Here is a 26,867-nt window from a genome sequence, read left to right on the forward strand (position 1 = left end):
TTTTATAAAACATATTTTACTTAAAAATGAGGCCTCCTGGGGACTATTAACATGGATGTGTCACCTGTGAATAAAGCTAAGTTAAAGCATGAAACATAACTGACATAAAATTGGTGAAGAGTGCTTTGCAACCATTTTACACTAATAAATATTACTCTTTTAAACCCCAGTGCATCCCTACTGAGCTTGAATCCTGGTAAATGAAAACCCCTTTGGGTTGGGAGAGCATTTGGAGCTGGGATGTGCAAAATGGACGTGGGGCTCAGTTTTGGAGTTGGTGGCAGGGGTGGAGGGAGGGAAGGAGGTGTCTAGCTGGGAGGAGAGAGGGCACCAAAGGACTGACAAGGTGGTGAGGGGTGGATGGGTAGGGGTGGAACTGGGTGACTGAGGACCGTTAAGAAAGATGTCTGAGAGTCAGAACAGGTCATCCGTGTTGCTCTGATGTAAACCTGCCATCACTTCCACCTCCTGCAAACCTTCCATTGAATTCACCTTGTATAAGCAAGGTGACCATGAAATTATAAGCTCTCTGGGAATTCACAGAAATCTAGGAAGGTTACTGGACTTTTAATAGGGTATGGGATGGAGGTTTGAGCAATCTTATCTAGCAGGGAGGTCTGAGCAGGTGGCTGGATTACCCAAAACTCTTTAATGTGAGTGAACTTTATATACATATAAATATGTCATTCTTCCTGTGAAATTCACATATTTTTAAACAAGGAGATGAATAGAGAGATGCAAATCATATATCAACAATTGAATTTGTTTGAAAGTACAAAAGCTCAGTGAGTATCTTTCATACTATTCTCTGCCTTCTCTTTCTGCATTTTGATATGTCTCTACTGTAGCAGTCTCTCAGATGCAGCCAGAAGATGAAAGACATTCCCAATGTGCAACTGGGAGGCCTGGGAAGTAAGGTGGTCCTAATAATACATGTTCTTTTCCCACCAACCTGTAGAGGTAGAAAAAAGTCAATGAGAAATCAGGAGTCTGTTGAAGTAGATAAACAGAGTCTCAAAAAGTCCTATTACTACTTACTTCCAGGGTAGAGTCTGATGAAAAGTTTTCGCACCTCATCATACACCCAAATCAGAATGGCATATGGCACAGCCACAAACCAATACTGAGGCCTGGAAGCAGAAGGGAGGACGGTAAGTCTGAATGGATCCAAAGAAAGGGCCGAGCCCCCTGCCAACAGGCAGAGGGCTTCTTGTTTATTTTCTCTGCTCTATTGGAAAGAAAAGTACATCCCTTGGGTCATACAACATAAAACTGGAAAGCTTCTATTTAAACTGGACTGGGACTGGTAGAAGCAACATCTGTCTTTAAAGCGGCCTAGTGGATGAAGATAGAGATGGGACGGTGAGGTTTGGAAAACCCATTTCCTCTTCTGACAAAACTAGCGGGTCGAAATCTGACTAAATTAGAACTGATTTGGTTTTACCTCTTTTGAAAGTCTGGAGAGGAAAGACCCCCTGGAATCCTGATGTTTATTTAAGCTGTGACAGCTCACAACAGGGCTAGCTCTTTCCTATTCATTGTTGAAGGAGAACTCACCGGAGCATTGTGAAATTCAGGGCTGTGATACTTCCAAGTCCATAGGACAGGATTAATGCAATGATGATCTGTGAGGCAATTCCCACCCAGATGACTTTATTTCTACAAGAAACATAAAAGCAAACAGATTCTGAACTCACACAGTCACAGGACCACACACCCAGTGTAGTCAAAGCCTTGTGTGTTATATACCCAACCATTCCTGTGGAAGGCCCAGGATTCAACCCAGGATATTAGATGTGAGCAGTACCTGAAGAGACCCTGCTGGAAGATGGAGTTCCTCCTGGTTTTCCTGATGATTAGATCTGCTATTTGCTGGACCATGATGCCAACAAAGAAAGCCGTATAGCCCGTCCATTCTAAGTATTTCCTCTGGTACCATGTCTGTCAACAGACAAAAAGGAGACCATGAGACCCCAAAGGGAAAACTGCAGGAAGATTTCAATGTAGTTCTGTAAGGTTTTACTCTCTCCCCACCTCACCAAGATTGACAAAAGTTCACCTTCTAGTGTCTGAAAAGAAATTTTTTTTTTCTTTACTCAGTTGAGTCGGGAAAGATGCTAACTTAATTGATCTGGCCCTACTGTGGGTGTTGTTGGACTGGTTACTCTTCCACACAACTGCAAAGCCAATGTAAGAAAGTGAGCTCAAGGCATCAAATTTGAAAGCAGAGACTGAGTCCTGGCAAAGGTCAAACCTACGTAACAAAGGGGCACACAGCCCTATTAACTGAGAAAACTTTCACATCCTCTCTCATTAAGGCTGTCCAGGGCGTGAAAGTTCTGTATCAGTCTGGGCAAAGCAGTGAGAGTAGGGCAGAAATGGGGCAGAAATGGCAGAGTCAGGCAGAAATGCTGAAGGCAGAGTCTCCTTCTCTTACCCACTGTTGTCCATAGCTGTCTTCCAAGTCATTCACGTTGCTGTCTTCCCATTCCACCCGGAGGTTAATGAGAATACTGGGTTTAAACCCCTCTTGTGCATACACAGTGAAATACACAACAAAACCTCCCACGGCTTGTATGAGGCCTAAAAGAACAAGAAAGATAAAGGCAGGGGTTCTATCAGGACTTTGGAATTGCCCCTGTGCTCACTCTCCTCTCAGTTCCTCCTCCCATCTCCAACCCTGCCCCACGAGGAGAAACACAGTTTCTGATGGACTGGAATGAATTCTTGGGGTGGTCCCTTGTCTGATAGGTCAGAGATGCTCTCATCGTACCGATGTGCAGGTAAGAGTATATGGCAAGTTGCTCGTTCACCAGTCTATCTTTCTTCTTGTGGCGAGGCTTCCTGTTCATAATGTCACTTTCAGCTTTCTCATAGGCCAAGGCAATGGAGGGGATCTAGAGGAGGAGACAGTCCGTGAGACTTAGCCCTGGAACACTGTGTTGTATCAGCAGAGCGATAACTACAGTGGCATAGCCAGGAGGCCTCAGGTTGGGCAGTGAGGCTGGTGGATTGTGGTGAGGGGTGGGGCAGGTTATGGAACTGGTCTATCTAGGGTGTATGCAATAGGAGTGCATTGCTTCTAAAGAATTTAAAAACAGTTGGCTTTAAAAATCAATCTGCTTTTGGGATCCCTGGGTGGCGCAGTGGTTTGGCGCCTGCCTTTGGCCCGGGGTGCGATCCTGGAGACCCGGGATCGAATCCCACGTCGGGCTCCCGGTGCATGGAGCCTGCTTCTCTCTCGCTCTCTCTGAATGAATAAATACGTCTTTTTTAAAAAAAAAAAAATCAATCTGCTTTTTTATTATCACCATGTGCTGGCAGTTTTAAAGATGCTAGCTATAAAACACTTTTCCCTTCTGGGGCAGATGTTTTCTTAGGCATGCCACTGGATCATACCAGTTCCTGCACAGATCCTCCTGCCTGGAAGACCTGCCTGTTAAAGGACAGATGGCTGGGCCCCACCCCCCACCTCCAGTCTTTCCCAAGGTCTGGGCTGGGCTCAGAGAATCTGCATTTGTAACAAGTTCCCAGGTGATGCCTGGACCACACTGCAAGAAGCACTGCTGTGGAGAAAAAGAAATGACTTGAAAGAGCCCGAAAATGATTTGACTGTAAACCATGAGGACCGCAGTTCACCTCTAAATAAGAATATCTTTGGCCTCTCTGCAATGTGTTGATGGCCTGGGTATTATACAAAACAAGAGAGTAGGAGGCGGCCATTTGCAGCATTCTCACTGTGAATTCAGTTCCGTCCCTGTTGCCTTTTTCCCCTTTGCCATGTGGATAGTTTCCTAAATGGATACATACCAGAAGAGGGAGGGCTTAGGTGACATTATTGTACATCAGTGTGAGGCCTGATCGGGTCTTAATAACTGCTACTTCTAACTGCATTTTGGTGAGGGGCTTTCAGGTCACAGATTCTTCTACTTGACAAGGGGGCAGTTGTAGGTTATCACATTGGCCACTGGGCCCCAGCGTTACAGGGGCTATTCATGGATAGTTCTATGTTCTCAAAGGGGAGGGAGGCACGGAAGCTGAAACTGACCAACAGCACGTTTTGGGGGGAGGGCAAAGAACTCTTGTCTTGAAAAGCTTTTACACTAAGTGAAGTGGTTTTAACTTCCAAACATTTGACAGATCTCTCTAGTCCTTTGCTTTGATGTGTGGCTGGTGGACCAGCAGAATTGGCATCACTTAAAAGTGTGTTAGAAATGCAGGACTTCTGGGCCCATCACGTCAAAGTTTGAGGAGCACTGATTTCGTCTAACTCCTTGCCCTTGAAGGTAATGCCCTGGACGTTTACATCACCTGGGACAGTTATCAGGTCCTGTTCCCTTTAGAGCTACTTACTATGTCTGTGCCCAAGTCGATGAACAAGATAGTAATGGTGCCAATGGGCAGGGGAAGCCCAACAATGATGTAGATCAGAAAAGGGCACAGCTCGGCAATGTTCTTGGTCAGGGTGTAAGCGATAGTCTTCTTCAGGTTGTCGAAGATCAGACGACCTAGGCAAAAATGTTACTGCCATAGGACTTGCTTTTGGTCTCTCAGGTGACCCCTGTCTCAGGTGACCCCTGTCTTGGTTAGACCCCTAGAGACCTCACTCACCTTCCTCCACCCCTGTGACTATGGATGCGAAGTTGTCATCCAGCAAGACCATATCAGCTGCATTTTTGGCTGCATCAGAGCCTGCTATCCCCATGGCGATCCCAATATCTGCCTTCTTTAGGGCTGGAGAGTCATTAACTCCATCCCCTGTCACAGCGACAACTGCATTCTGTGGGGACACATGAGACACTAGGAGTCAGCAGGTCCAAGGGGTCACAGGTAGCGCAAGATCAACAAAGTCTCCCTTCCCTCTGGAGAATGTAGGGAAAACTGGAGCTGAAATGAGGGCCTGTTTGGGGGAAAAGATAAAGCCGGGAAATCCCAGAAATAAGTACAATGAACTCCAAAGATGTGCTCTATTAAAACCATTGTGTATAGCAGGCTAAAGTGGAGCACTGGGTGTCAGACTATATGTTGGCAAATTGAATTTAAATTAAAAAACAAAACAAAACAAAGAAGATGCTAGTTGAAAGAGGCTTTCTAACCAGGAAAAAAAAGTAAAATGGATCTCTTTTATCTTGTATGTCTTTACAATTTTTTTTCTATATCTTACATTTTCAGATCTTTCTATACCCACACCTACCATAGTACCAAAAGTTTCACTGTCAGAAAGCCCTGCATGCAGGAGGGGCTCTCTCAAAGGAGAGTAAAGGGTCAGCCCCCTGAAAGGGTAGAAACATAAGGTGATGAAGACAGGCAAAGAATTGTCTTGAGGTGTTTTTTTTTTTTAAAGATTTTATTTATTTATTTATGAGAGACACAGAGAAAGGCAGAGATATAGGCAGAGGCAGAAGCAGACTCCCTGCAGGGAGTCTGATGTAGGACTTGATCCCAGGATCCTGGGACCATGCCCTGAGCCAAAGGCAGATGCTCAACCACTGAGCCATCCAGGTGCCCCTCATGAGAGGTTTAAAAAGTGATTTAGCCCTGATCTGGGATCCAGATCTCAGCCCTGCATTTCCCCCATAGGATAGTGACAGACCTGGAAGGTTCTCTGGGCACTGCTGTCCACCTACCTGCCTTTGACACCCCTCTACTATGATCAGCTTCTGCTGGGGGGATGTCCGGGCAAAGACAATCTCTGAGTAGTTGGTTAGGAGCTCATCCAGCTGCTCTGGGCTCATGTCCTTCAGCTCTGCGCCAGTCACCACAGCAGCTTTAGCATCCCTAGAAGGGCCAGAAGGGACTGAGTGAGGCCAAATGTCGGATCTTAGGCTAAAACACTGTTCTGGGCAGGAAGTGGGCTGAAGCCTCTTTGACTTTACCTGGCACCCACAGTCCTTGACACCTAATACTCTAGTGGGATAATAGGGGTTGTGAGTTCTGGGGACACTGGTCTCCATTTCAAGACACAGAACACTGAAGCTAAACAGCAAGGCCAATATTTCCTGATATTGTATGATAGGAATAAGCCAAGTAGTCTTTTGCTTGGAGGAATGGGCGGGAACATTCCTGGGGCAATATTTTACTCAAGGAGTAAAAGGAGGGTAAAAAAACCTTCCTGTTCATGTTTTGGGTCTTAGAATCAGCTTATGCCAACACACATGGGTAAACACGTCTTTGATGTTGCTTATTTCAGATTTATAGTGTCTATTGCACAATGAGCTGTGTAGGGAGAACAACTTATTACTGAGGTCCTCTTTGATGAGAACTACTGTCTGCTGCCGATAAAAGTAAGATTATAGAAAGTACTGATAATGCAGATTTGATTGTGTCGTTCCCTGCTAGAACATTTCAGAGGTTTTCCGTTGCACTTGGAGCAGACCCCAGAGTTTCTAATTTGGTCTGCAAGGCCAGGTGCAGCTGGTGCTGCTGGGCTTCACCTCCTCTTTGGCTCTCCCCTGCAGCCCTTCATACCCTCCATTGCCCTCAGGTCTTCATAGGTCTTCCACCTTTGCCAGGAATGGGCATATCTCACCTTACCTCCCCTGACTAACACTCTACATTTTAGCTTTCAAATCTTAACTTATAGACTATACTTAAAAAACACTGCATGGCTTTTTCTTTACATTTGTTTGTCTTAAGCTTTTTTAGGTATGTGTTTTCCTGTTGGTGCTAAAAACTGGAATCCTAGCACTTGACTCAAACTATAGGTATCCCTGTGTTCTGGTAAAAAAAAATTGTAAAAGTAAGATGAGAAGAAAAGGGTGTGTCCTTTCTCCCCACAGTGGCAAAAAGTACAGTTATTGTATGATCACGAAGCTACAGTTGATAAAGTAGATAACTGAAAATATTCACAAAAGAATCTATGCCATCTCTTGTTCAGTTAGGTGAGTTGCACAAAAATGTATTACCCTATTATTTTTAAAAACAAAACGAATTTTAAAAGTTCCAAAAAGTTTTTGTTGAGGAGTGTTGTTTACACAAAGCAGTGTTGGAATATTCTTAGACTTCAGACGTTGTTGTTTTCAGAGGCTATGATATAACTCTGTTTGGTTGTCTTAACTGGTAATTTGCTGTCCTGCTAATAACTTATTGACTGACAGCTCCGTATTCTAAAAGGCATAAATGCTTGGGGTAAACTACAAGAGGTTCATTGGTCTCTCCTTTTTTCCCTGCATTCAAGAAATTATAATAAAGCCAATGACATTTATTTTTATACTGAGATTTTGGAGTCTTTATCATTTATATTGTCAAGAGTCCAGGTGACTCTGGACTCCTCTGACTGCTTGAACCCTTGTTCTCTGTGTGTCCTTCATTGTATTTCACTGTACTTATCACATCACAATTAGTTTTTATTTTTTCTTTTCCTTTGCCTAGATGGAAAGCTCCCAAAGAGCAGGGATTGTGTCTGGTCTGTTTGCTACTATAGTTCCAGTGTCCAGGACAGTGCCTGGCATATTGTTGGCACTCAACAAGTAATTGTTGAGGGGCACAGGGGCAGGGGGCTCAGTCAGTTAAATATCTGCCTTCGGCTCAGGTCAAGATCCCCGTTTCTCTCTCTCCCTCCCTCTGCAGCTCCCCCTGCTTGTGCTGTCTCTCTTTCTCTCAAATACATAAACTCTTTAAAACAACAAGAAAAAAATAATTAATTGTTGAAAGAATTAATACATGAGTGAATGAATGGATGAATGGACTAAAGGGTGGACATGATTACAAGAATCAGGAGACAAAAGGAAAAACTGAATCTCTCCTCAGGAAGCTTTCATTCTATTTACTACAAAATAAAAAAAGAGAAGTGCATGTTCACATAGCTATACATCATGAAGCAACTGAATAAATAATATTTTGAGTGCACTAGGGGAGTGCACCAAACACAGAGGGTTTTTAATATTTCTGATTATACAACTGGATCAATGGCAAGTAATTTAATATAAATTTTGTTTCAGTTTTTCTCACTCTAAATTTGGTGCTGAAATTTTCAGATCTACTCCATTGGGTTTTTAAATTTCATATACAGAATACATCATGGGTAACTTTCATGGTACAAATACAGTTTAGCGTTACCCTGAGAGAGTTCCTGGCAAAAAAGGGGATTTGCTCCAAACAGCACAGCTCTTTAGGGCCAACAGGGATAAGGACTTGGGTAAGACTTTAGTTTCTGCTACATTGGTTCTGTGCTTACCGTTTGTTAACTTGCTCCACAGCAATGTGGAGGCGTTTTGCAATGTCTTCCACTGTCTCACTGTTGGCTGAAATGATACCCACACTCTTGGCAATAGCTTTGGCTGTGATTGGATGATCACCTGTAACCATAATAACCTAGAACACAAACAATGAGAAAGACATGTGGACAATGAGAAACTCGGCTGGCCAGACAGAGCAGAGATAGTTCAGTATCACCTACTCTATTGTGACCTGGTAGAATGTGATTGGTGAATCATTGTGGTTTGCTCTTATGGGCAGTTCTTGATCTTTAGATCAAAGACAGAAGTACCTCATTGCATCTATCCTTACTTCCGAGCTGCTTATATCTCTTCCTCTGACATTAGAGGAGGCCCTTTCCCTGTGAAAGGGCTAGTGGATGTATACTTGAGACAGCCTCATATTGCTTCAACAGTCTTCATATTAACATGGACTGGAATCAATATTTTGGCTTTGGTATTATGAAGACAAATGGATTTTGAAGGCTGAACCTTGAGATTAAGTAATAAAACCTTTTATTATCTATCATATCTAGGGCAAGATAAAGTCAACTCATGGCATTTTCACTGAAGTTACTATTGTGGTTTGTTCCACATAGACACATTTTGCCTTTATTGGTCAGTTAGTAGAATTTTAGTATAGTGAAAGTAGAGATAAAAAGGGGGTGGGGGATTATGATATTTACCTGAGACTTAAATACTGACTATCTCCTATGATATTTTTAGAGAAGGATACAACATAGGTGGAGGACTTCTTAAGAGAGGAAAAGAACTCCCACCTTGATCCCCGCACTCCGACATTTGGTGACTGCATCAGGTACAGTGGACCGAGGGGGATCAATCATTGATAAGAGCCCCACAAAACAGAGGTTAGATGTGGGAAAGTTCATGGCATCTACATCAAATGTGTAAGTTTCTGGAAACTCATCTGCTGGCAGGTAGAGATGACAGAAACCTGGAATGCATGTGAATTTGAGAGTCAATGAAGTTAGGATAAGAAATAACAAAAGAAAAGGAAAAACATTTTCACATACTCCTTTACTATTTTACTAATACTTGAGAGTATTCTAGAATTGTTTAATTCTTTCAATTCCATAATGCATACTATAATTAGGAAGGACATATTTCATCCAAAAGTAATTTACTGTGTGTCCATTGGATTCTCTGTTATGTTCTGGGGATATAGAGACCACGAAGGGATAGCCTTTGCTTCTGAAGATGTCTCAGTTTAGTGTGACAACAAAGACATAAAGAAGTAAAGCATAAAAAAGCACAGCGAGTGTCACAGAGTAGAGCCATCTGGGTAATCAAGAAAGACTTCTGCAAGGAGGTCATGTATGAATTGACTCTTGAGAGAGGAGTTAGACATTTTCTAGGGAGAAGGGAGGGAGTGTTGGGGATGGGAAGGCCACCTGAGGCACAGAAAACAGCATGTGCTACTGCAAAAACTAGGGAAAGAATCCAGGGTACCAGGGGGATGGTGTGAAGCTGTCTTTAATCAAGGTAAGTATGAGAGAAAGGCCATTTGGAATGGAGAACTTTTTGTAATTCAGAAGGGATCTGCTTCAAACAGGTTAAGGTGGATGGGATTCCTCTGTCTGGTGGGACTCCCAAGATCACATGACTTTTTCATCAGCTTTTATGTCAAATTTATTATCAGCATGTCCCACTGCCTTACACACTTCAGTAAAGCACAGGGCAGAGTCTGAGAGGTCAAACACCAGGTTCCTAGAGCAATTCTTGTCAGATGGGTATCAATCCTGCATTGAAAACACGAGCTGGTGCTGTGGGTTATTTAAGGCATGCTTAAAGCATTATCACCTCATTTAATTATTTCATTTGCCTTACAAGCTGAAATATCCTTTAGAAACACATTCCACAGATTCCATCTCTATTGGCAAGAAACTTTATGATGTTTAATGAGCCTTATCATCAACCGTGAACTTCTGTTACCTAGAATTCATATTCTGTAGTTCACAGGTCCCATTCTGTCAACCCAGGATTGGGTTTTCATGACAGAACATACCCTCTGAGATCACTAAAGTTACCACAATTAGGCTCCTACCACTGTGGCAGCATTTCTGTGGTTCCTTCCACCTCTGACAACCCTGTCTCTATTACTGGTAGTACTGTCCCTACTAAGCAAGTGAGAAACTTCCATATTATTTTAAACTTATTTTTCTCCTCTGACTAGTGGCTAAATCTTACCAGTTCTGCTTCCACGAAGTCTGTTGTGTCTGACCCCCTCCTTCACATTCCTAGTGCCTTGGATCAGATTCCCACCCTCTTTTACCTGAATGAGGGCAACCACCTCCTCCTGAGACCCATGCCTCTCCTCTCCTTGCTGCTGCCAAGAATTATCCTTTAGAAAACACTGTAATTCTGACTGGTCCACTCACCACAAAGCCTTTAGTGACTCTCTCTGACTATGGTATGGAACCCCAGTTCCTCACCCACACAAGGCACTCCTTATCATGCATGCCCTCCAATCTCTTTCCTGCCCATTTCCTGGGACTATGCCATCTCATCTACCTGTAAAACAGACTGCCCCACTTATAATGTGTGCACACATCCCATCCACTTCTAACTCTGTACTTTGGCCTATGCTGTTCCCTCTATTGCCAATATTTTCCCTCACCTCCCTTCAAGAATTATCGTGCAAGGCCCAGTTTATCCTCATATGTTTGTTTACGATATTCTTCTTCCTATGATTCACATGTATGCCGTAGCCACTCCACTAGATAACAAGCCTGTCTCCTCTTGTGCCCTGACCCGGCATAAGGCTCTAGAGCCTTACACCCAAGGTAACAGAAAAGGGTTCTGCAACCAAGAGCTCACCCAGCACACGCTCCCCTAGGCCTCCCAGCTCCATGTATGCTGTGTGGAAGGCCTCGGCTGTGCTCTTGTCTAGAGGCTGCTCCTGGCCATTGACCATGATGGTGCTGCACTTCTCTAAGATCCTCTCAGGGGCCCCTTTCATCACCATGAGGAAGCGCTTGTCGTTGGGGTCATCCGTTTTGTGTATGGAGAGCTGAGAGGGAAGGAATTGAGCGTGTTAGGTACTCCCTGCCATCAGATAATGACGCCATCCTTACTTACAGGGGCCTGAACCAGACAGACCTCTTAATTAGCAATATTACAAGAAGCTTAAAGACATCCTTTCTCTCATGCGGCTACTTATCCTTGACATGAAGAGGAGAATTCACTATAGGCGTATTCTACCCTTTTTGTTTTGAGGTCAAGTAATATGCAGAGATCTAGACTCGGTCCAGCTCAGAGAGGCACCCTGAATTTGAATCCAAAGTAAGTAAATCTCATCTCTCAAACAGAAACTCATTGCTTTTGGGGAGGCCAGATGTGGTTGTCACCCTGTGAAGTCATGTGTATTGAACCAGATCTCCTGAGGATGCCTGTGGGGGTCAGGGGACCGTGAGGCACCTCATCTCACTTCTTTTCTCCACCTCCCTGTCATGGATAGCACCCTTTCAGTCCCAGGCTATTTTGAGCTCAGGCAGACAGAGGGTAGGAAGTGGACACTCTCACAGGCTTTCAGGACAGTTACAAAGTAAATAACACAATTTTAACATCAATATCCTCTCACCTACTGATTCTACTTCCAGAATCATCCTAATAAGGTAATGAGAAAAAAATCTGAAAAAAATAAAATAAAATGGCTGGGTCTTATGGAAACCATTTTCATATACAAGGTGCTCTTCTAAGCCTTCAAAAGGAATTTCGGGAAGCTGGAGTGTTTAAAAGAGAAACTGAGTTTTAGTAACTCAGTTACTGAACAAAAAAACAAAAACAAAAAACAACACTACCATTTTGGGTCTATCAGTTGATTCCAAATCAGTAGTTCTCAGCCTTCTGGATACCAGAGAGGAGCACAATAAAAAATTAAAAAGTAGAGGGCAAACATAGCTTGTTTTTTTTTTTTTTAAATGGCCATGTAAGCACATTAAAAAAAAAACCCAACTAACTAAAATCAAACCAAAACTTTCCATCTATTATCACTATCATTTTCTCAAAGATAGAATATTTGAACACTTAAAAAGTAAGAATAATAAACATTTTTATAGTGCATATTCTTTTAAGTGCTTCACATATGACTCATTTAATTCTCAAAACTACCCTAAGGCTGTGGGTATTATTATTATTATCACCTTTTACAAGGAAGGAAACTGAGGTGCAGAGAGGTTAACTGGCATGTGCAAGGTTATGCCATAATAGGTGGCTGAGCTGGGATTTGAATTTAGGCTAGTAGGTTCCAGAGTCCCTGTCTTAATCTGGTAGCATATAAAGGATAATCTTTTAAATTAAATACATTCATCCTTACATAAAACTTTATAAAATACTGTCCTAATTTTCCAGTTTATCACACACTATTGGAAATATTTCTATGGGCCGGTCTCAGTTTGGGGAATTGCTATTCCTCTTTCTATTTTGTTTCCTTTGGTTGAATGATACCCCAGGGACCTTCCAAGGCCATGACCTCTAAGACTCTTTTTTGAATGTTGCTCATATGTAGATAGAAAATGGCACTGACAGCCTCCAAAGAGGCTCTTTGACCTCTTCTGTAGTAACCCACACAGATCCTTCTATCTAGTCCCAAATCTGGGTAGCCTACTTTCTCCCTCAACATTTAGTACATGAGGCCTCATGGAACCTGCTTTTTTCTCATTCTCACATGATGAGGAAAGTCTCTACTAGAGTAGATGGAGCCCTAGCAGGATTCTGAATCTTAGTCTTGATTAGAAGATCATTCAATCTACCTCTTAAGAGCACAGACTCCCTGGGTCTGTTTGAATCCTGGCTCTGGCCCTTACTAGCTGTGTGATAATGCTCTGTACGTCAGTTCCTCATTCCCTACTTTGTAGAGTTGAGAGAATTGAGTGATGGATTACATGTGGAAATTAGCATATAATAACTAACATTACTGTTGTTATTTTAGGATCGTTACTCAATCTATTTTCACTTCTGTTTTGAATAAGACTTCTGATTTACTGGCTTTAATATTTGACTTCATACGTTTTTTAGTTGTCTATTTGGCTAACTATAATTCTTCATTGGCTTGTTATCCACAAAGATATTTGCAACACAGTTATTTCCCAATCCTAAATGCCATCCAAACAAAATGTGTCAGTAAACACAATAAAGTTTTACATAAGCATGGTTACCTTATTTATATATTTTCCTGTTATGCAAAGACCAAGTCACAACTTCCTGCTCTCAGCTTTGGAGTCTTTGGGAAGTCTTACCTGCAGCAATAAACTGGGCTACAAGCTCTCATTTGTCCCATCACGGACAAATGAGAGGAGGATGGAGCTATTTGACTGTTGGCCAGCCTGGAATGGGGGAAGACACCTAGGCAATGATGGCCATTTTCCCTCTGAGCAATGGGTAGAAAGGAGGTCCCTGTCAACTACATGTGGGGAAGAACTAGAAAGCAATGTGGCTGGAAACAGTCACCTGAGAGGCTATTCATTGGTCTTCACAAAGGGCAATGTTTACTCACAAGGCCCAAGCTAAACTGTTCTGCTTCTGTGTTGTGGTAGAGAAAGCATGGCCTTGGGAGTTGAAGAGATAATGTGAAAATTGGTTGTGCCACTTAGATGCTTGGATAACTCTGGTCACATCAACATTTCCTAAGGGCCTGTTTCCTCACCTAGAAATTGAGATTGATTAGTCCTACCTCAGGCTTATCATGAGGATTAACAGAGAATTTATGTAAAGTGCTGGATACAGACTAAGGGAGCAGTAAATGTTAGTTCTTCCCATTCTCTTACTTTACATTTATCCTTTGGGACGTGGCTTTTGCCCCTCACCTGTGCAAAAGTTACCTGTGGGGGTGGAGGTGACATGTGTGTATGTGTGTGTGTGTGTGTGTGTGTGTGTGTGTGTGTGTGTGTTTGGAGGGTGTAATATAAATCAATCATTCATAGGAATAGCCAGGCCCTGACAAGGTCTTCACTTCTCGTTTTTCTTTACCTACTTCTGGCAAAGGAAAGAGGCCAGCAAGGGAAACTTGTTCTGGGCATACCAGATGCCCAGGCCCTGTATTCCTGTATTTTTGGAGTCAAATATCATTCAAAATACATACTAAAAGAACACTTAGAGGTAGAAACGCCATTCTTTGATAACAAAGATTTGGTTGTGAGGGAAAACTCACCTGAAATTTGTTGGTCGAGTTAAAAGGAATTTCAGCTACTTTGTGGTTTCTTTTTCTAATTTCCATCACATCACCCAGAATGACCTCTGAGAACTTCAGAAGAGCAGTTTCTGAGGCATCTCCAACCACAATTCTCTGAGAATCAAGAGATAAGAAATATTTGTAGCAATATAATCTGTTCTTTTGTAATTATTTTCAATGAGCCAGCATGTAGCCTAAACTCAAAAAGCAACCACATCACAATTAGCCACTGACTGAACCATGGTGGAGGTGTTAAACTGAATGGCGCTGCCTATTGGCATTAAGGAAATTCAAAACACATAGAGCTCTATGAGACCTGGAGGGTTGCATGAAAAAATACTAGCTATGAATTAGTCTTGAAAGATGGGTAAGACAGACAAAGGAACAGAAGAAAGCCTTCTGGAAATTAGAATGCTATGAATGAAGGCATGAAGTGGAAGTGTTCCACTGTAAGTGCTGGACATATGGGTGGACTTGGGGGATGCTCTGAAAGTCAGGTAAGGTCTAAAACTCGAGAAGCATAAAACAGATGCATGGAAAGTTTTTGAGCAAAGTTAGGTGAAGCAGTTCCTCTAATAAAGTATTTAAGGAAAATTACTGGTATGCAAGAAAGACTGGAATCATAGAGGCCAATCAAGAGGTTGGTATAATTAGTTAGATGTAAGGTACTGGCAATAACAGAAAAGTAAAATTATATAGTTATTTGAAGCAAGAATAAAAGGACTCGGTGATTCACTAGATATTAGGAATGAAGAAAGTTAAAGATTACTCCCAAAAGTTTTGGCTGGGATGACCATAAAGTGGTTATGTCATAGGAAAATAGAAAAGGGACAAGATAGTGATTTAGAGCCAGGTTGCGTACAGGTGGAAGGTGGCAAATATGATTTGAGAGTCTAACATGGCAAAACTTTCAAGTGGGAACACACAGCTAATTGGAGATCCAAGGAGTTTGGGTGAAAAATCAGGACTAGAGAGAAGGATTTAAACGATATGGACAGAGAAGTGATGGGCCAAGAAGAGAATTGATGAGCTGTCAGACAAAGAAAGAAAACCAACCAAACAAAAAGTATAAGAAAGAGAAAAAGTCAATGAAGGAAACAGATGGCATATAGAAAAGCTAGGAGAAGATAGATTCAGTGACTCAGAGGGAGAAGGAGGGGAGGAGAGGAGAGAGGAAGGGGAGGAAGAAAGGAGAGAAGGAAGAAAAGTTTGTTTTTGTATATTCTGACATTCCAGGGCCCCTTAGAACTGCATCTGCTGCCAAGAGGAATATATTCTAAGGTCAATCCTTCTATTTCCTTCCAGTTATATTTTAAACTTCAGTGAATGGCATTTATGTAATAGATAAACTTTGATTATATCTACTTAGCTTGTAAAGGAAAGTAACTTAAAGGTACATTCATTTTCAGGAATGAGACAAAATTTTCAATAGACCTCAATCAATGTTTTGAGGACTTTTAGACATCTCTGTGATTTCTCAAAGCTAGGCATAGTGAAGAAAATTTTCTGCAGGTCTTGTGAGTCAGACTTGCTCTTACTAGAACACACTTTACTCAGTTGGAGAGATTTCAATCAAGCATCAAATCAGAACAAAGAAAGTAATTTCAAACTGGCTGTGATTTAAGACCGAGTGATACCGAAGCTTTACCTTCATGATGGGGACACTTTCTTGTCCTGGTTTGAACTCAGCTCTGTTACACAATGTTATTATCTTTGATAAGGAGGCCCAGGTCCCAGAGCTTTGATCAAAGACTTGGTCTGGAAAACAGAACAGTGGATGCTGTGGATGCTGGGCCTAATATCTATACTATTCAAACAATTCTCTGGGATTGCAGACTAAAGCTGCCATGTTCTCCTTGGCCCCCTCTGCTCGAGTCCACAGCTTCAGGCCACACTGAATGTTCCAGAAGACTTACTTGAATGGTCTTCACTGGTGTCAGCTATGAAGATCTGGTTGTCGAACCACAGATGGGCCACGGTCATCCTATTCTGGGTCAGAGTCCCAGTTTTGTCTGAGCAGATGATAGAGGTGGAGCCAAGGGTCTCCACCGCTTCCAGGTTCTTCACCAGGCAGTTCTTCTTGGCCATCCGTTTAGCTGTCAGTGACAGAGTCACCTAGAGAGAGAGAGAGAGGACGAAGCTTTGAGAAAAATCAACATTTTGAACTCAGGCTCCATAACAAAGAAGCAGCAGAAGCCAAACTAGTTTCAGGACAAAGGTATAGTTACAGATGCAGTGAAGCTCACCCAGTAGCTGATAAACCACATAAAGCCCTATCCATATGTCGTAATCCTTTTATTAAATGTAGGAGGCTGGGATGCGTGGGTGGCTCAGTGGTTGAGCCTTTGGCTCAGGGCATGATCCTGGAGTCCCAGGATTGAGTCCCATATCAGGCTTCCTACATGGAGCCTGCTTCTCCCTCTCCCTATGTCTCTGCCTCTCTCTCTGTGTCTCTTGTGAATAAATAAATAAAATCTTTTAAAAAATGTAGGAGGTAAACAATGCACCCAAGTTCCTCCGTTGTATAAATGGCCAAAGATTCTTTTTTCTTTTTAAGGAATGTGAGAATTTGGGACCCCTGGGTGGCTCAGCGGTTGAGCGTCTGCCTTTGGCTCAGGGCATGATCCTGGGATCTGGGGATGGAGTCCCACATCGGGCTCCCTGCGAGGAGCCTGCTTCTCTCTCTGCCTATATCTCTGCCTCTCTCTCTCCTTCTCTCATTAATAAATAAATAAATCTTTAAAAAACAAAAAGAATGTGAAAATGTAGAGAAGGTGTCAGGCTTCCTGAAAATCTGTAAGTGGTGGTTTGGGTCTGTCTTATATAGTTCCTTTTTTTTTTTTTTTTGGTCTATTCTAGCTCCTAATGAGAAAGATAACATGCAATTTGCAGATGGAGCCCCTAAAAATGAAAATATAAAGTTTTCTAGGACAGAGTTAAAAATGTTAGCAATATCACAATGTCTTTTGTCTCTCTAAGGAACAATCTATTCAGGATGTCCCATTGTGTCCCATGACAGTGAGGGACTGTCCCTTTGAAGATGGAGGAGATTTGAAGTGTATGGGTGCGTGCTACCCAGCACAGCAGAATGCCACGTGTTCACAGGGTCAAGGGACAGGCCACCAGGCATTATGGACTCACAGTGACAGTGGCCAGGAGACCCTCAGGCACATTGGCCACAATGATGCCAATGAGGAAGATGATGGCGTCCAGAACCTGATACTTCAGGGACACTGCGATGATGAAGAAAAGGATGCCGATGGAGACAGCCACTCCTGCCACAATATGGACAAAGTGCTCGATCTCAATGGCAATGGGTGTCTTCTCATTTCCAACTCCTGAAGCCAGTGAGGCAATCTGACCAATGATGGTGCGGTCGCCTGTGTTGATGACCATGCCAGTTGCTGTGCCTACAGGTGAAGTAGACATTTTATTCCGGGGATCCTCAGCTACGAGGATCTGCTTCCAGTCCTCTCTTTGCTGGTTTACATGATCAATTAATAAACATTACAAAGTTCTCTGGACTCTTTAGTTCCACGTTTTGTCCTTGCAAAGCTTTATAGCAAGAGATGGTAAAGAGACAAGAGCCTGTGGGGGGAGAAGTGATACGGGTGGGGCATACGGTCCTGAGAACCAGCTGGACTTACCTTCAAGACAGGTTGTAGAATAGAAGGCAATGTTCTTTGTTTCCAGGAGACTATCATGGGTAAACTCAGAGGAGCGGGCCTGGGGCTCAGATTCTCCAGTGAGAGATGAATTATCTACCTATAAAAATTTTTGAAAAAAAAGCTCCAGATCTGGCATCTTGTTCCCTGTCCCAGTTACACTGAGATCTAAAAGGACAACAGAACGTCAGCTAGTTATCAGCATGCTCTTTGGGGCACCCCATGATGATGCTTACCTTACACCCCTGAGCAGACAACAACCTGATGTCTGCAGGGACCCGGTCTCCCCCTTTAATCTCCACTATGTCCCCCACCACCAGTTGCTCGGCAGGGATTGTCTTCTTCTCCGAATCTCGAATGACAAAAGCTTGCTGCAAAAGGAAACAGTGATGGTGGCCTCAGATCCTGGAATGACCCCAACCCTCCTCCACACACCCCCACATCTCAGGGATGGAAGCCACAGCTGTCAGAATGGCAACAATGTGACAAAAAACTTTTACTTGGGGACAGAGGACACTAAGTACTATCTCCTTTTTGAGGAAGAACTCTCGGAGATATTCTTCAAACCAGAAAACTCTCTGGGCCGATACAGCAAATTGACAGCCCTGAGCATGACAGACAGACAATTAAGCATGAGTAATCTTGGCTGGGATGTTGAGGAAGAACCCTGATGGCTGAGCCAAAGGGTTTAATACTCTTGCTCGGGTCAGGAAAACTTTCGTGGAGTAGGAGGCTGATCTCCCACTTCTTAGCATGGATGATTCCATCCAGAACCCTCTCCAGCAGGCAGCTCTATGGGCCAGGGCAGTATGGTGTTTGCACTGTGCTGACAGTGGTGCAAGATCTCCCTAGAGGCCTCCTTCATGGGGTCTGGCAGGAAGACAAGAGCAGTGGGCGTCCCTCACTGTAATTTGAGGCAACATGCCAAGATGCTCCAAAATGGGTGCTAAAATGGTCACAGATAACAAATTGCAATTTGACCTCCTTGGCTACCAGGGAATATTCCCAAACTTCTACACGTCACTCTTGGAAGCACCTGAATTGCTTTTGTTTGAATAGTTCACCAAAGCTCAAGAGCAGTAATAGAAAATATTGTGCAGCAACTGTTGTTTGTCCTATTTTGCTCGACTAAGCATTTTCCTATATCTTATTTCTCTGATCATCTCAAAACTCTGTGCAGAAATAGGGCTTCAAAAGGATGGTCTAAGACTTCTCAGATAGCATAGGGGGGTGGAGCACAGACCTTCTGCCTCAGAGGCCCCACTCTCCTCCTTATCTGATGCTTCTTCATTTGAAGTGATGTGGAGACCAGAGAGGGATGGCTGCCACTCACCTGTGGGATCATCTTGTTGAAGGTGGACATGATGTTGGTGCTTTTTGCCTCTTGGTAGTAAGCAAAGATTCCTGTTAAAATAACGACCAAGGCAAGCACACAGCCCAAGTATACCTGGGTAAGGAGGAGAGCATCGATCAGAAAAACATTAGGCATGAGAAATGGGCCAGGTCCTCGGGCTAGGGCTCTCCATGGGAAGGAGAGACATGGCAGTGGTATGCTGGTGTCATTTACAGGCCACAAAATTTACCCATTTTAAAGTATGTAAGTCAATGATTTTTTATGAATTCATATAATTTTACAACAATCACCACAATCCAGTTTTAGAACATTTCCATCACCCCAATAAGACCACTACTGCCCAGTGGCAATTATTCCCCACTCCCACCAGTGCTGGCAACCTCTGACCTGCCTTTGGTCTCTAGGGTGTGCCTGTTCTGGACATTTCAGACCAAAAGAATCATAAAGTATGTGGCCTTTTGCATCTGGCTTCTTTTTCTTGGCATCATGTTGGCCAGTTCAGTTTTTTTGTTTTGGTACTAAGTTATCAGTAGTCACAGATGCTCCCCATGTTAAAGGGACACAAGTAGCTTCGAGAAGAGAGAACCCCAAAATATTTCACATGGATATAGATCTTTTTTTCCCCTTAGGAACTTATAGTTTCTCTCTCTCTCTCTCTCTCTCTTTAAAATTCATGCTTATGCTGCCTCTGAGACATCAAAAGTCAGCTATAATTTCTATTTTACAGCTGGTAAAATTATTGATTTTCCCAAACCTGCACAGGGATTGGTCAGTGTAGACTCCTGATTACAGCCCACCACTCTGTCCACTAGCAGCCTTATTTTATGGTTATTTCCCATTACTAGTTTAGCAAACCCTGGAAGAAGACCCCCTTACATCATCTAGGGATGAGGACTTATTCATGGAGTACTGGATCCCATACGCAATCCAGCACAGGATGGCTCCTATCCACAGAAGGATGGAGAACCCCCCCACCATCTGCTTGAGGAACTTGATGATCTCTGGTGTTTCCTTGGGAGGAGTGAGGGCATTGGGCCCATTCTGAGCCAGGAGCTCAGCAGCTTGGGTGCTGGAGAGACCCTGAGAAAGCCAGACAAAAACACATAGAAATTAGACATTTCTCTTCCCTCAGATTGGACATCATTTTTCTGCAGGTTGAGGGTAGGAGGGCCTGGCAAAAGTGGATGATGCCCCACCTCCCTCAACTCTCACTTTTTTAAAAAGAATATTTAATATTAATGCTTAATATCAGCTAGGCAATGTACTCCATCAATTTGCTATTTACTCTTCAAAATAACCCTCTGAAGAAGGTGCTATTATTAGCCTCATTTTACAGATGTGGAATTTGAGGCACAGGGAGGTTAAATCATCCAGCTAATAAATGGTACCAGGCAACCTGGCTCCAGAGCCACTATATTATACTCTGCTAAGGCATTTTAATTTCTTGGAGATTTATCCAGATATAGGAGTAACTTGGCTAAGGAGGATTTGAAATATAAAAGCTAATCACTGGGGCGCCTGGGTGGCTTAGTGGTTAAGCACCTGCCTTTGACTCAGGTCATGATCCCAGGGTCCTGGGATCAAGTCCCACATTGGGTCCCCACAGGAAGCCTGGTTCTCCCTCTATCTATGTCTCTGCCTCTCTCTCTGTGTGTGTGTTTCTCATAAATAAATAAATAAAATCTTAAAAAAAAAAAAAAAGCTAATTGCTACAGGTAAGGGCAATGCGGTAACTATCCAGAAAATATTCTCTATTCTAGAACTTCTACATATTGTATGGGCTAATTTTTCATCCTTAAGTTTTGTGTCTTTCTGCTTTTCTCTATATCCACCCCAAGTTCTTTTTGTTTTCTCCACCCCAAGTTCTAAGTTCTTACTCATCTTCAGAGTCTTAAATTCTACCAACCTCTGAGACCCACATGAGCAGTCATTTTTTGCTAGAAGCCCTCCCTTGTAAGCATGCCTGCACAGGTGTACAGAGGCCCCTCCACCTGCCTTGAAATCCTGTATTATGATTCATAAGGGTTTTTTTTTCCTCCAAAACTATCCTTTATGGAGAAAGTCTTGTCATTACTTTTTCTTCCTTGTCATATTGTTAGCTACTTAAAGGACAGCTTATATCCTTGGGATACCTAGGTGGCTCCATTGGTTAAGCATCTTACTCCTGATCTTGACTCAGGTCATGATCTCAGGGTCATGAGATCGAGCCCTGCCTTGGGTTCCACACTCAGAAGAGTCTGTTTGAGATCCTCTCCCACTGCCCCTCTCCCCACTCATGCACAGGTGCTCTCTGTCTAAAATAAGTAAAATTAATCTTTAACACAAAAGAACTCTATCCTTGTTGATTTTTGTGTCCTTTATAGGGTGTACTGCTTGTTCTGTAATAGAGGCTCAAATATTGGCTGAATAACTGGATTTGAAGTCACTAACTTATAGTCAAAATAAAATTCATCACCTTCTCCTTTCCACTTTTTTCTCTAAACTCTCAGTCCCATGCCCTGCCATGGCCCTCTTGACCACCTGACCAAATCTCCTCCTCCTCTTGCTTCTCTACCTTTGTAACTGGGATCAGGGATTTGTTAAAAAAAACAAAAAACAAAAAACCCAGTGAAACAAAGTCCTATCAGTTATTTCACTGAAATGTCCCTTGAATCTGTCCTTTTCCCTTCCTATCTTACTGCTGCTATCCTATTTTAGTTCCTCATTTTATATTCCCAGGTTATTGTCTCATTCTTCTAGACCCTTCCATCTTCTACCTTAGGTTAAAAAAAAAATCTATCCACCTACCTACCTGCCTACCTATATCTATCTCTTCTACCTACCTATACCTGCATATACCTACCTACTTATATCTGTATATCTTACCTTTTGAAAGCCAATCTTAAAAAAAAAAAAAAAAAAAAAAAAAGAAAGCCAATCTTATTTAAAATCACTTCCCTGTTTAGAAATTGTATATAACGAATGTAGTCCTTATTCCTTAGTTTGATATGGAAGCACTTGATGGTTTCACCCAAACTACCTCTCCCCAATCTCCTTTTCTCCCCCTTCTCTGCCCTTTCCACACACATTAGCTCCCAGAAATCCCATACTGCTTTCTAAATGTACTCTGTCCTCTCTTGTCGCCTGGGCACTCTGCTCACGTAAGTCCAAATCCTCCTCCTATGTCCTGATTCAAATGCTGCACCATCCAGAGAGCCTGTTCTGGTTCCTCTGGTCAGAATCTATCACTCACTCAGCACACCATTTAAACCTCTCTTTGCCATCTAAGTTGAACAGACTGGAAGTTATAATACTCCCTTATACACCTGCCTCCCCTGCTGAACTGCTTACTCCTTATGACCAGGGATCACCTGTCCCTCTTTGGCCCTCACTGCTAGTCTTGTGCGTTGCACATGGTATGTCTTTTGCTGAGTTGAACAGATGTATCCAAATCTCCTGATGTCAAGACACCAAAATTAATTAATTAATTAATTAATTAATTTGAGTTTAAATTCACATAAGGAAGCAGTCTTCCTGTGGTAGGGGAATTTGCTAGATGCCTGAGAACACAACAGTATGCTCCAGAGTCATTGTTCCTTCTCAGAGGAAGAGGTGGACAAGCAGGGTTCTAGACTGTGACTCTGGATACTCACTTTTTAACACTGGTTTTCCCCATTCTTTGATAAGATCATTATACTTCCTGGACACAGGGATTAAAAGCAACCTCTGACCATGACCATAAGGAAGTTTCTGAGCCTTTCTGGGGAAACCACAGCTTTCCTGAAGTTACAATCAAAAGAAATGTTTATAGCCAGGTGTCCAGCTCAGCAGAGGGGCTTGACTCTGGGCCTTGGTTCACACACGCCAGCTCTTGAGACTAACAACCGTCTCTCACATGCTGGGTGTGTGGGTGACTGGCATTCTCAAAGTTGTTGCTTCATCCTAAAGATGCTATCTACTTGTCCATACACCCTAAGCACATGGCTTTCTACAGCCCTTGGCATAGTCCCAGGGCTTCTCCTCCCAATCCCCAGACCCCTGATGACTTACTGTAATGATGTTTGTACCATATTTCTTTTCCAGTTCCTCAATGCTGAGTTTGTGGTCATCCTAGAGTCCATGAAAGGAAGAAGAGAGTGCATTAAAAACTCCAAAACACTGAACTCTAAGCTTTGGCCAGCCCATGAAAACTGAAAGTAGCACTAAGGATAGGAAGGGGCCAGAGAGTAAGGGAAAGAGAAAACTTTCTGTGCCAGGTGGTTATTGCAGTGAGGGAAGAGAGAGCCTTGCTACAGAAGAGGCTTGCTCTTCTGATTCACCAGCCAGGGGATTTCCTGGCCATCCCTTGAGTTCAGACTTAATTTGCCATTTACCACATATTAGCTGTCTTTAGTTTTTACAAACAAAGCAATGCATTTCATCTCAAACTGATCTCCAACACAGGCAAGTTCTAGCACACCTGTCTGCTCTCCAGCTACTAGTGATCTGGATACTTAGTTCAGATCTGAGTTCAGGGGTTAGTTGAGGGTGATGAGCAATACCAAACAGGGGCTCAGACTTGAAGGGGCCTGTACTGAGAGGCAGAGGGTCCTCCTCAGTTAGCTCTATCTTTGGGGTTGAGAGCATGGGGGAGAGGTTGGTGGGTGTGGTGGGGGCCTGTGGTGCACTCTGCTGGCCAGCTGTACAATAGCTCAAGGTATCACCCTGTGGCCAGGCATGGTCTTGGTCATTCTGCAGCCAGGGACACTTTAGTTCTCCTCGAGGTTCGAGGTTCGAATGTGCCAGAGGGCATCCCAGTTTGCTGTCACAAATTAAATTACAGGATTCTTGTGCAAATGTTGGGAAAGAATGACAGATGTTCCTCCCTCAGCACAGAAGCAAGGTAACACTGGCTAACACTATGAAATTTATTTGTCTATATTATACATCTTCACAAAATGCTCAAAGAAGGGAGAGTCTCCTCATAATAAATAGGCATATGATAGAATGGATATATGTTCATGTTATAAGTGGCAATTTCAAGGAAGACTAAATATGTCTTCAATCCTAAATGATAGAGATACGTAGGAAATAAGAACGACTATCTATTATCTGATGCTATTTCTCCTGCTTTATGTCATTTAACCCTCTTAACAACTCCAACAAGTAGGCACCACTTTTAATTCCTATTTTTCGAAATTGGAAATGAATGTCAATAAAACTGGATTTCAGGTCTGTCCAATTTCAAGGCTGTGTTCTTAGATGTTTCTCAGAACATACACGGGCAAATGCCCAGTGTTGTGCTGCTAAACGTTTAACAAGCTCTTCAGGGAAAATAAATGAAAAGCTCTGATCTGTAGCATTTACTGATTTCTCACCATAGCCAAATTCCAAGCTGCTAACCCAATGTCAATCAACTTGCCAAATTCCTGAATATTTAACAATTGGCTCTCTTAGCTCCCATGAACCCATATTACTACTATCTGCTCCAACAATAACAGAGTTTCAAAGTCTGCAATGAACTGCAGGGACAATCTAGTAAGACTTTGAGCTCAGTGTAAAAGTTTTCCCCTGACATTCCTAAAACATAACCTGTCACATTTCAGTTCTGAGGCAGAACTGAACCTGTAACCAGCTTTAATAACTCCAAAGTTCTTCCTTAACAGGAATAATATCAGGCTTCCATAATTACAAAATTATGAATTATAAATTATAACTTAAATCACAAAATGCACAAATTACAAAATATTCTTACTCTTTCCTTACTTTTCTCCCTCACCCATGCAAACTGTTTATTTCCCACTTTACATAAAGAAAATGGAGCTTACATCAAGGAACTGAAGCTGGTAGTTTGCTCCTAGTTACCAACCCCTGAAGCGGAACTTAATTGAGCCTAAGGTCCAAGCCCAATATTCTTACTAGTGAAAGGATTCTTTCTCACGGGGCACACATAGCCACGCACCTAGCAAGGTTTAGTGGTTTTGGTTTTCCTGCGGCATGGTTCCAGCTCCAACAGTTTTACCTAATCAGCTAAAAACTGGCAGTTGGCTACTGGTATCTTCACAAAGCAGCCAGGAAAGGAGAAAGGTCTGGGCTGTGCCTGTGGAGACTGGAATCAGAGGCTCTTTCCTTAGAGTTCCAGCTGGGAGTGCCTACAACCAGAATGCAGGAATCCCACAGAAGTCCTGACCCCTGGGCAGATATTATCACACCATTTATTTTAAACAAGGAAACAAATCTCACAGGGATTTTCAAATCCTTGAGACTGATCTTACTTTTGTTAAGAGGTAGGTTATAGGGGCAAGTTCTCCAGGGGAAAGGGCAGTACTCAGTGCATCCATTTGGCTAAAAGACCACATCAACTGACCAGATCCAATTCTTTCTTCAGCTTCTCCGTATGGTGATCCTTCTTGGAGTGGAAGCAGTTCTTCAGGCCCCTGTACCTCTCCTTGCCATCCTGCTTGTCTGTTTGCTCAACGTCTTTTGTTCCGTTGAGCTCCACAGAGTAAATTTCCAATGTTTTCTGAAAGGAAAGCAGAGGTGCGATATTGGTCCAACATGGGTTTTCTGAAAAGGTGTGGAGTGCTTCCGTCTGTGAGTCAGGGCCTACGGGGAAGGGAGTCCCCTCGGTGCTTGCATTCTCTCTGCTCGGGATTGGGGATTGTGGAGAGGTTCTCCCCATTTCCAAATAGCAGCGCCCAAGCCCTCGCCTTTCTTCACCACAGCCCTGCGGGCCTCTCTCCTCCAGGGAAGGTGGGCAGTGACCTCCTCCAGCTGGAGACAAGCCCCCCCTCCAGTAGCCCCAGGGTCTCCCTGGGACCTCGCTACCCACAGGGCACGCCGGCCGGCGTGTGCGCCCCTTCTTGGATGGGGCGTCCCTGCGCTCGGTGAGCCTCAGTCTCCGGCAGACGGGCTTTACCGATCCTCATGCAGCCGCGTAACCCTCGCGGGATCGGAGCCCGCCTTGGACCCCCGGATTTGGGTCTTCACCCCGGCCAGCCCCGGGGCGGGCCGGGAGCCAGGCAGGAGGCAGAGGGAGCAGAATAAGGACCCCCGGGCCTTCCTCTTTCCCCCGGCGCCCCCGTCCGCACGTCCCCGGCAGGCGGAGGGCCGCACGCACCTTGCCCATGGCGAGGCTGCCGGCGGCGGCGGGCGGGCTCCGGGGCTCCGGGGCTCCGGGGGCTCCGGGGGCGCGCAGGGCAGGGCAGGGCAGGGCAGGGCAGGGAGGGCGTCCCGGCGGCGGCGGCGGCTCGAGCCCAGGCGCACCTCCCGCGGCCGAGCGCCAGCCGCTGCCCCGGGAGGCGGTCCCCGCCTTAAATGCCGCCCGCCCCGCCCCCGATCCTACCGGTCCGCCGCCCCGGGAGGCGGGAGTCCCGCAGGCGCGGGCCGGCCGAGCGGTCCCCGGGCGCAGCCTGCGCTGGACGAGCCCCGCCGCCCCTCACCCGCCGGGCTTGAATCGGCCGGCGGGGCGGGTCGCGGCCCCGGGCAGCTAGTGCTCCCTGCGG

The 26,867-nt window shown here is 43.9% G+C and overlaps 1 protein-coding gene and 1 long non-coding RNA gene across 3 annotated transcripts; one reads left to right on the forward strand and one right to left on the reverse strand.

The window, feature by feature from the left end:
- ATP12A (ATPase H+/K+ transporting non-gastric alpha2 subunit) lies at window positions 1–26,651 on the reverse strand. The gene is made up of 23 exons (XM_025462816.3): window positions 26,483–26,651; window positions 25,730–25,885; window positions 23,434–23,493; window positions 20,281–20,484; window positions 19,384–19,497; window positions 18,287–18,421; window positions 18,033–18,150; window positions 17,527–17,795; window positions 16,302–16,500; window positions 16,034–16,143; window positions 14,365–14,499; window positions 11,034–11,226; window positions 8,975–9,150; window positions 8,177–8,313; window positions 5,628–5,778; window positions 4,612–4,780; window positions 4,354–4,508; window positions 2,774–2,897; window positions 2,438–2,583; window positions 1,808–1,941; window positions 1,558–1,659; window positions 1,039–1,130; window positions 1–952 (listed from the first exon to the last, which is right to left on the reverse strand). The coding sequence occupies exons 1-23, from the start codon at window positions 26,489–26,491 to the stop codon at window positions 924–926; spliced, it is 3,117 nt and encodes a 1,038-aa protein (XP_025318601.1). The 5' UTR covers window positions 26,492–26,651; the 3' UTR covers window positions 1–923.
- LOC112669582 (uncharacterized) lies at window positions 8,490–17,700 on the forward strand. 2 transcript variants are annotated; one of them, XR_004815695.2, is made up of 4 exons: window positions 8,490–8,698; window positions 8,922–9,012; window positions 11,433–11,498; window positions 17,365–17,700. It is a non-coding gene; the product is annotated as an uncharacterized LOC112669582 (long non-coding RNA). The 2 variants fall into 2 exon arrangements; XR_003142368.3 differs by lacking the exon at window positions 11,433–11,498.
- Window positions 26,652–26,867: the final 216 nt, after the last annotated feature.

Source organism: Canis lupus, chromosome 25, assembly GCF_003254725.2.
Source record: "Canis lupus dingo isolate Sandy chromosome 25, ASM325472v2, whole genome shotgun sequence".
Taxonomy (NCBI): domain Eukaryota; kingdom Metazoa; phylum Chordata; class Mammalia; order Carnivora; family Canidae; genus Canis; species Canis lupus.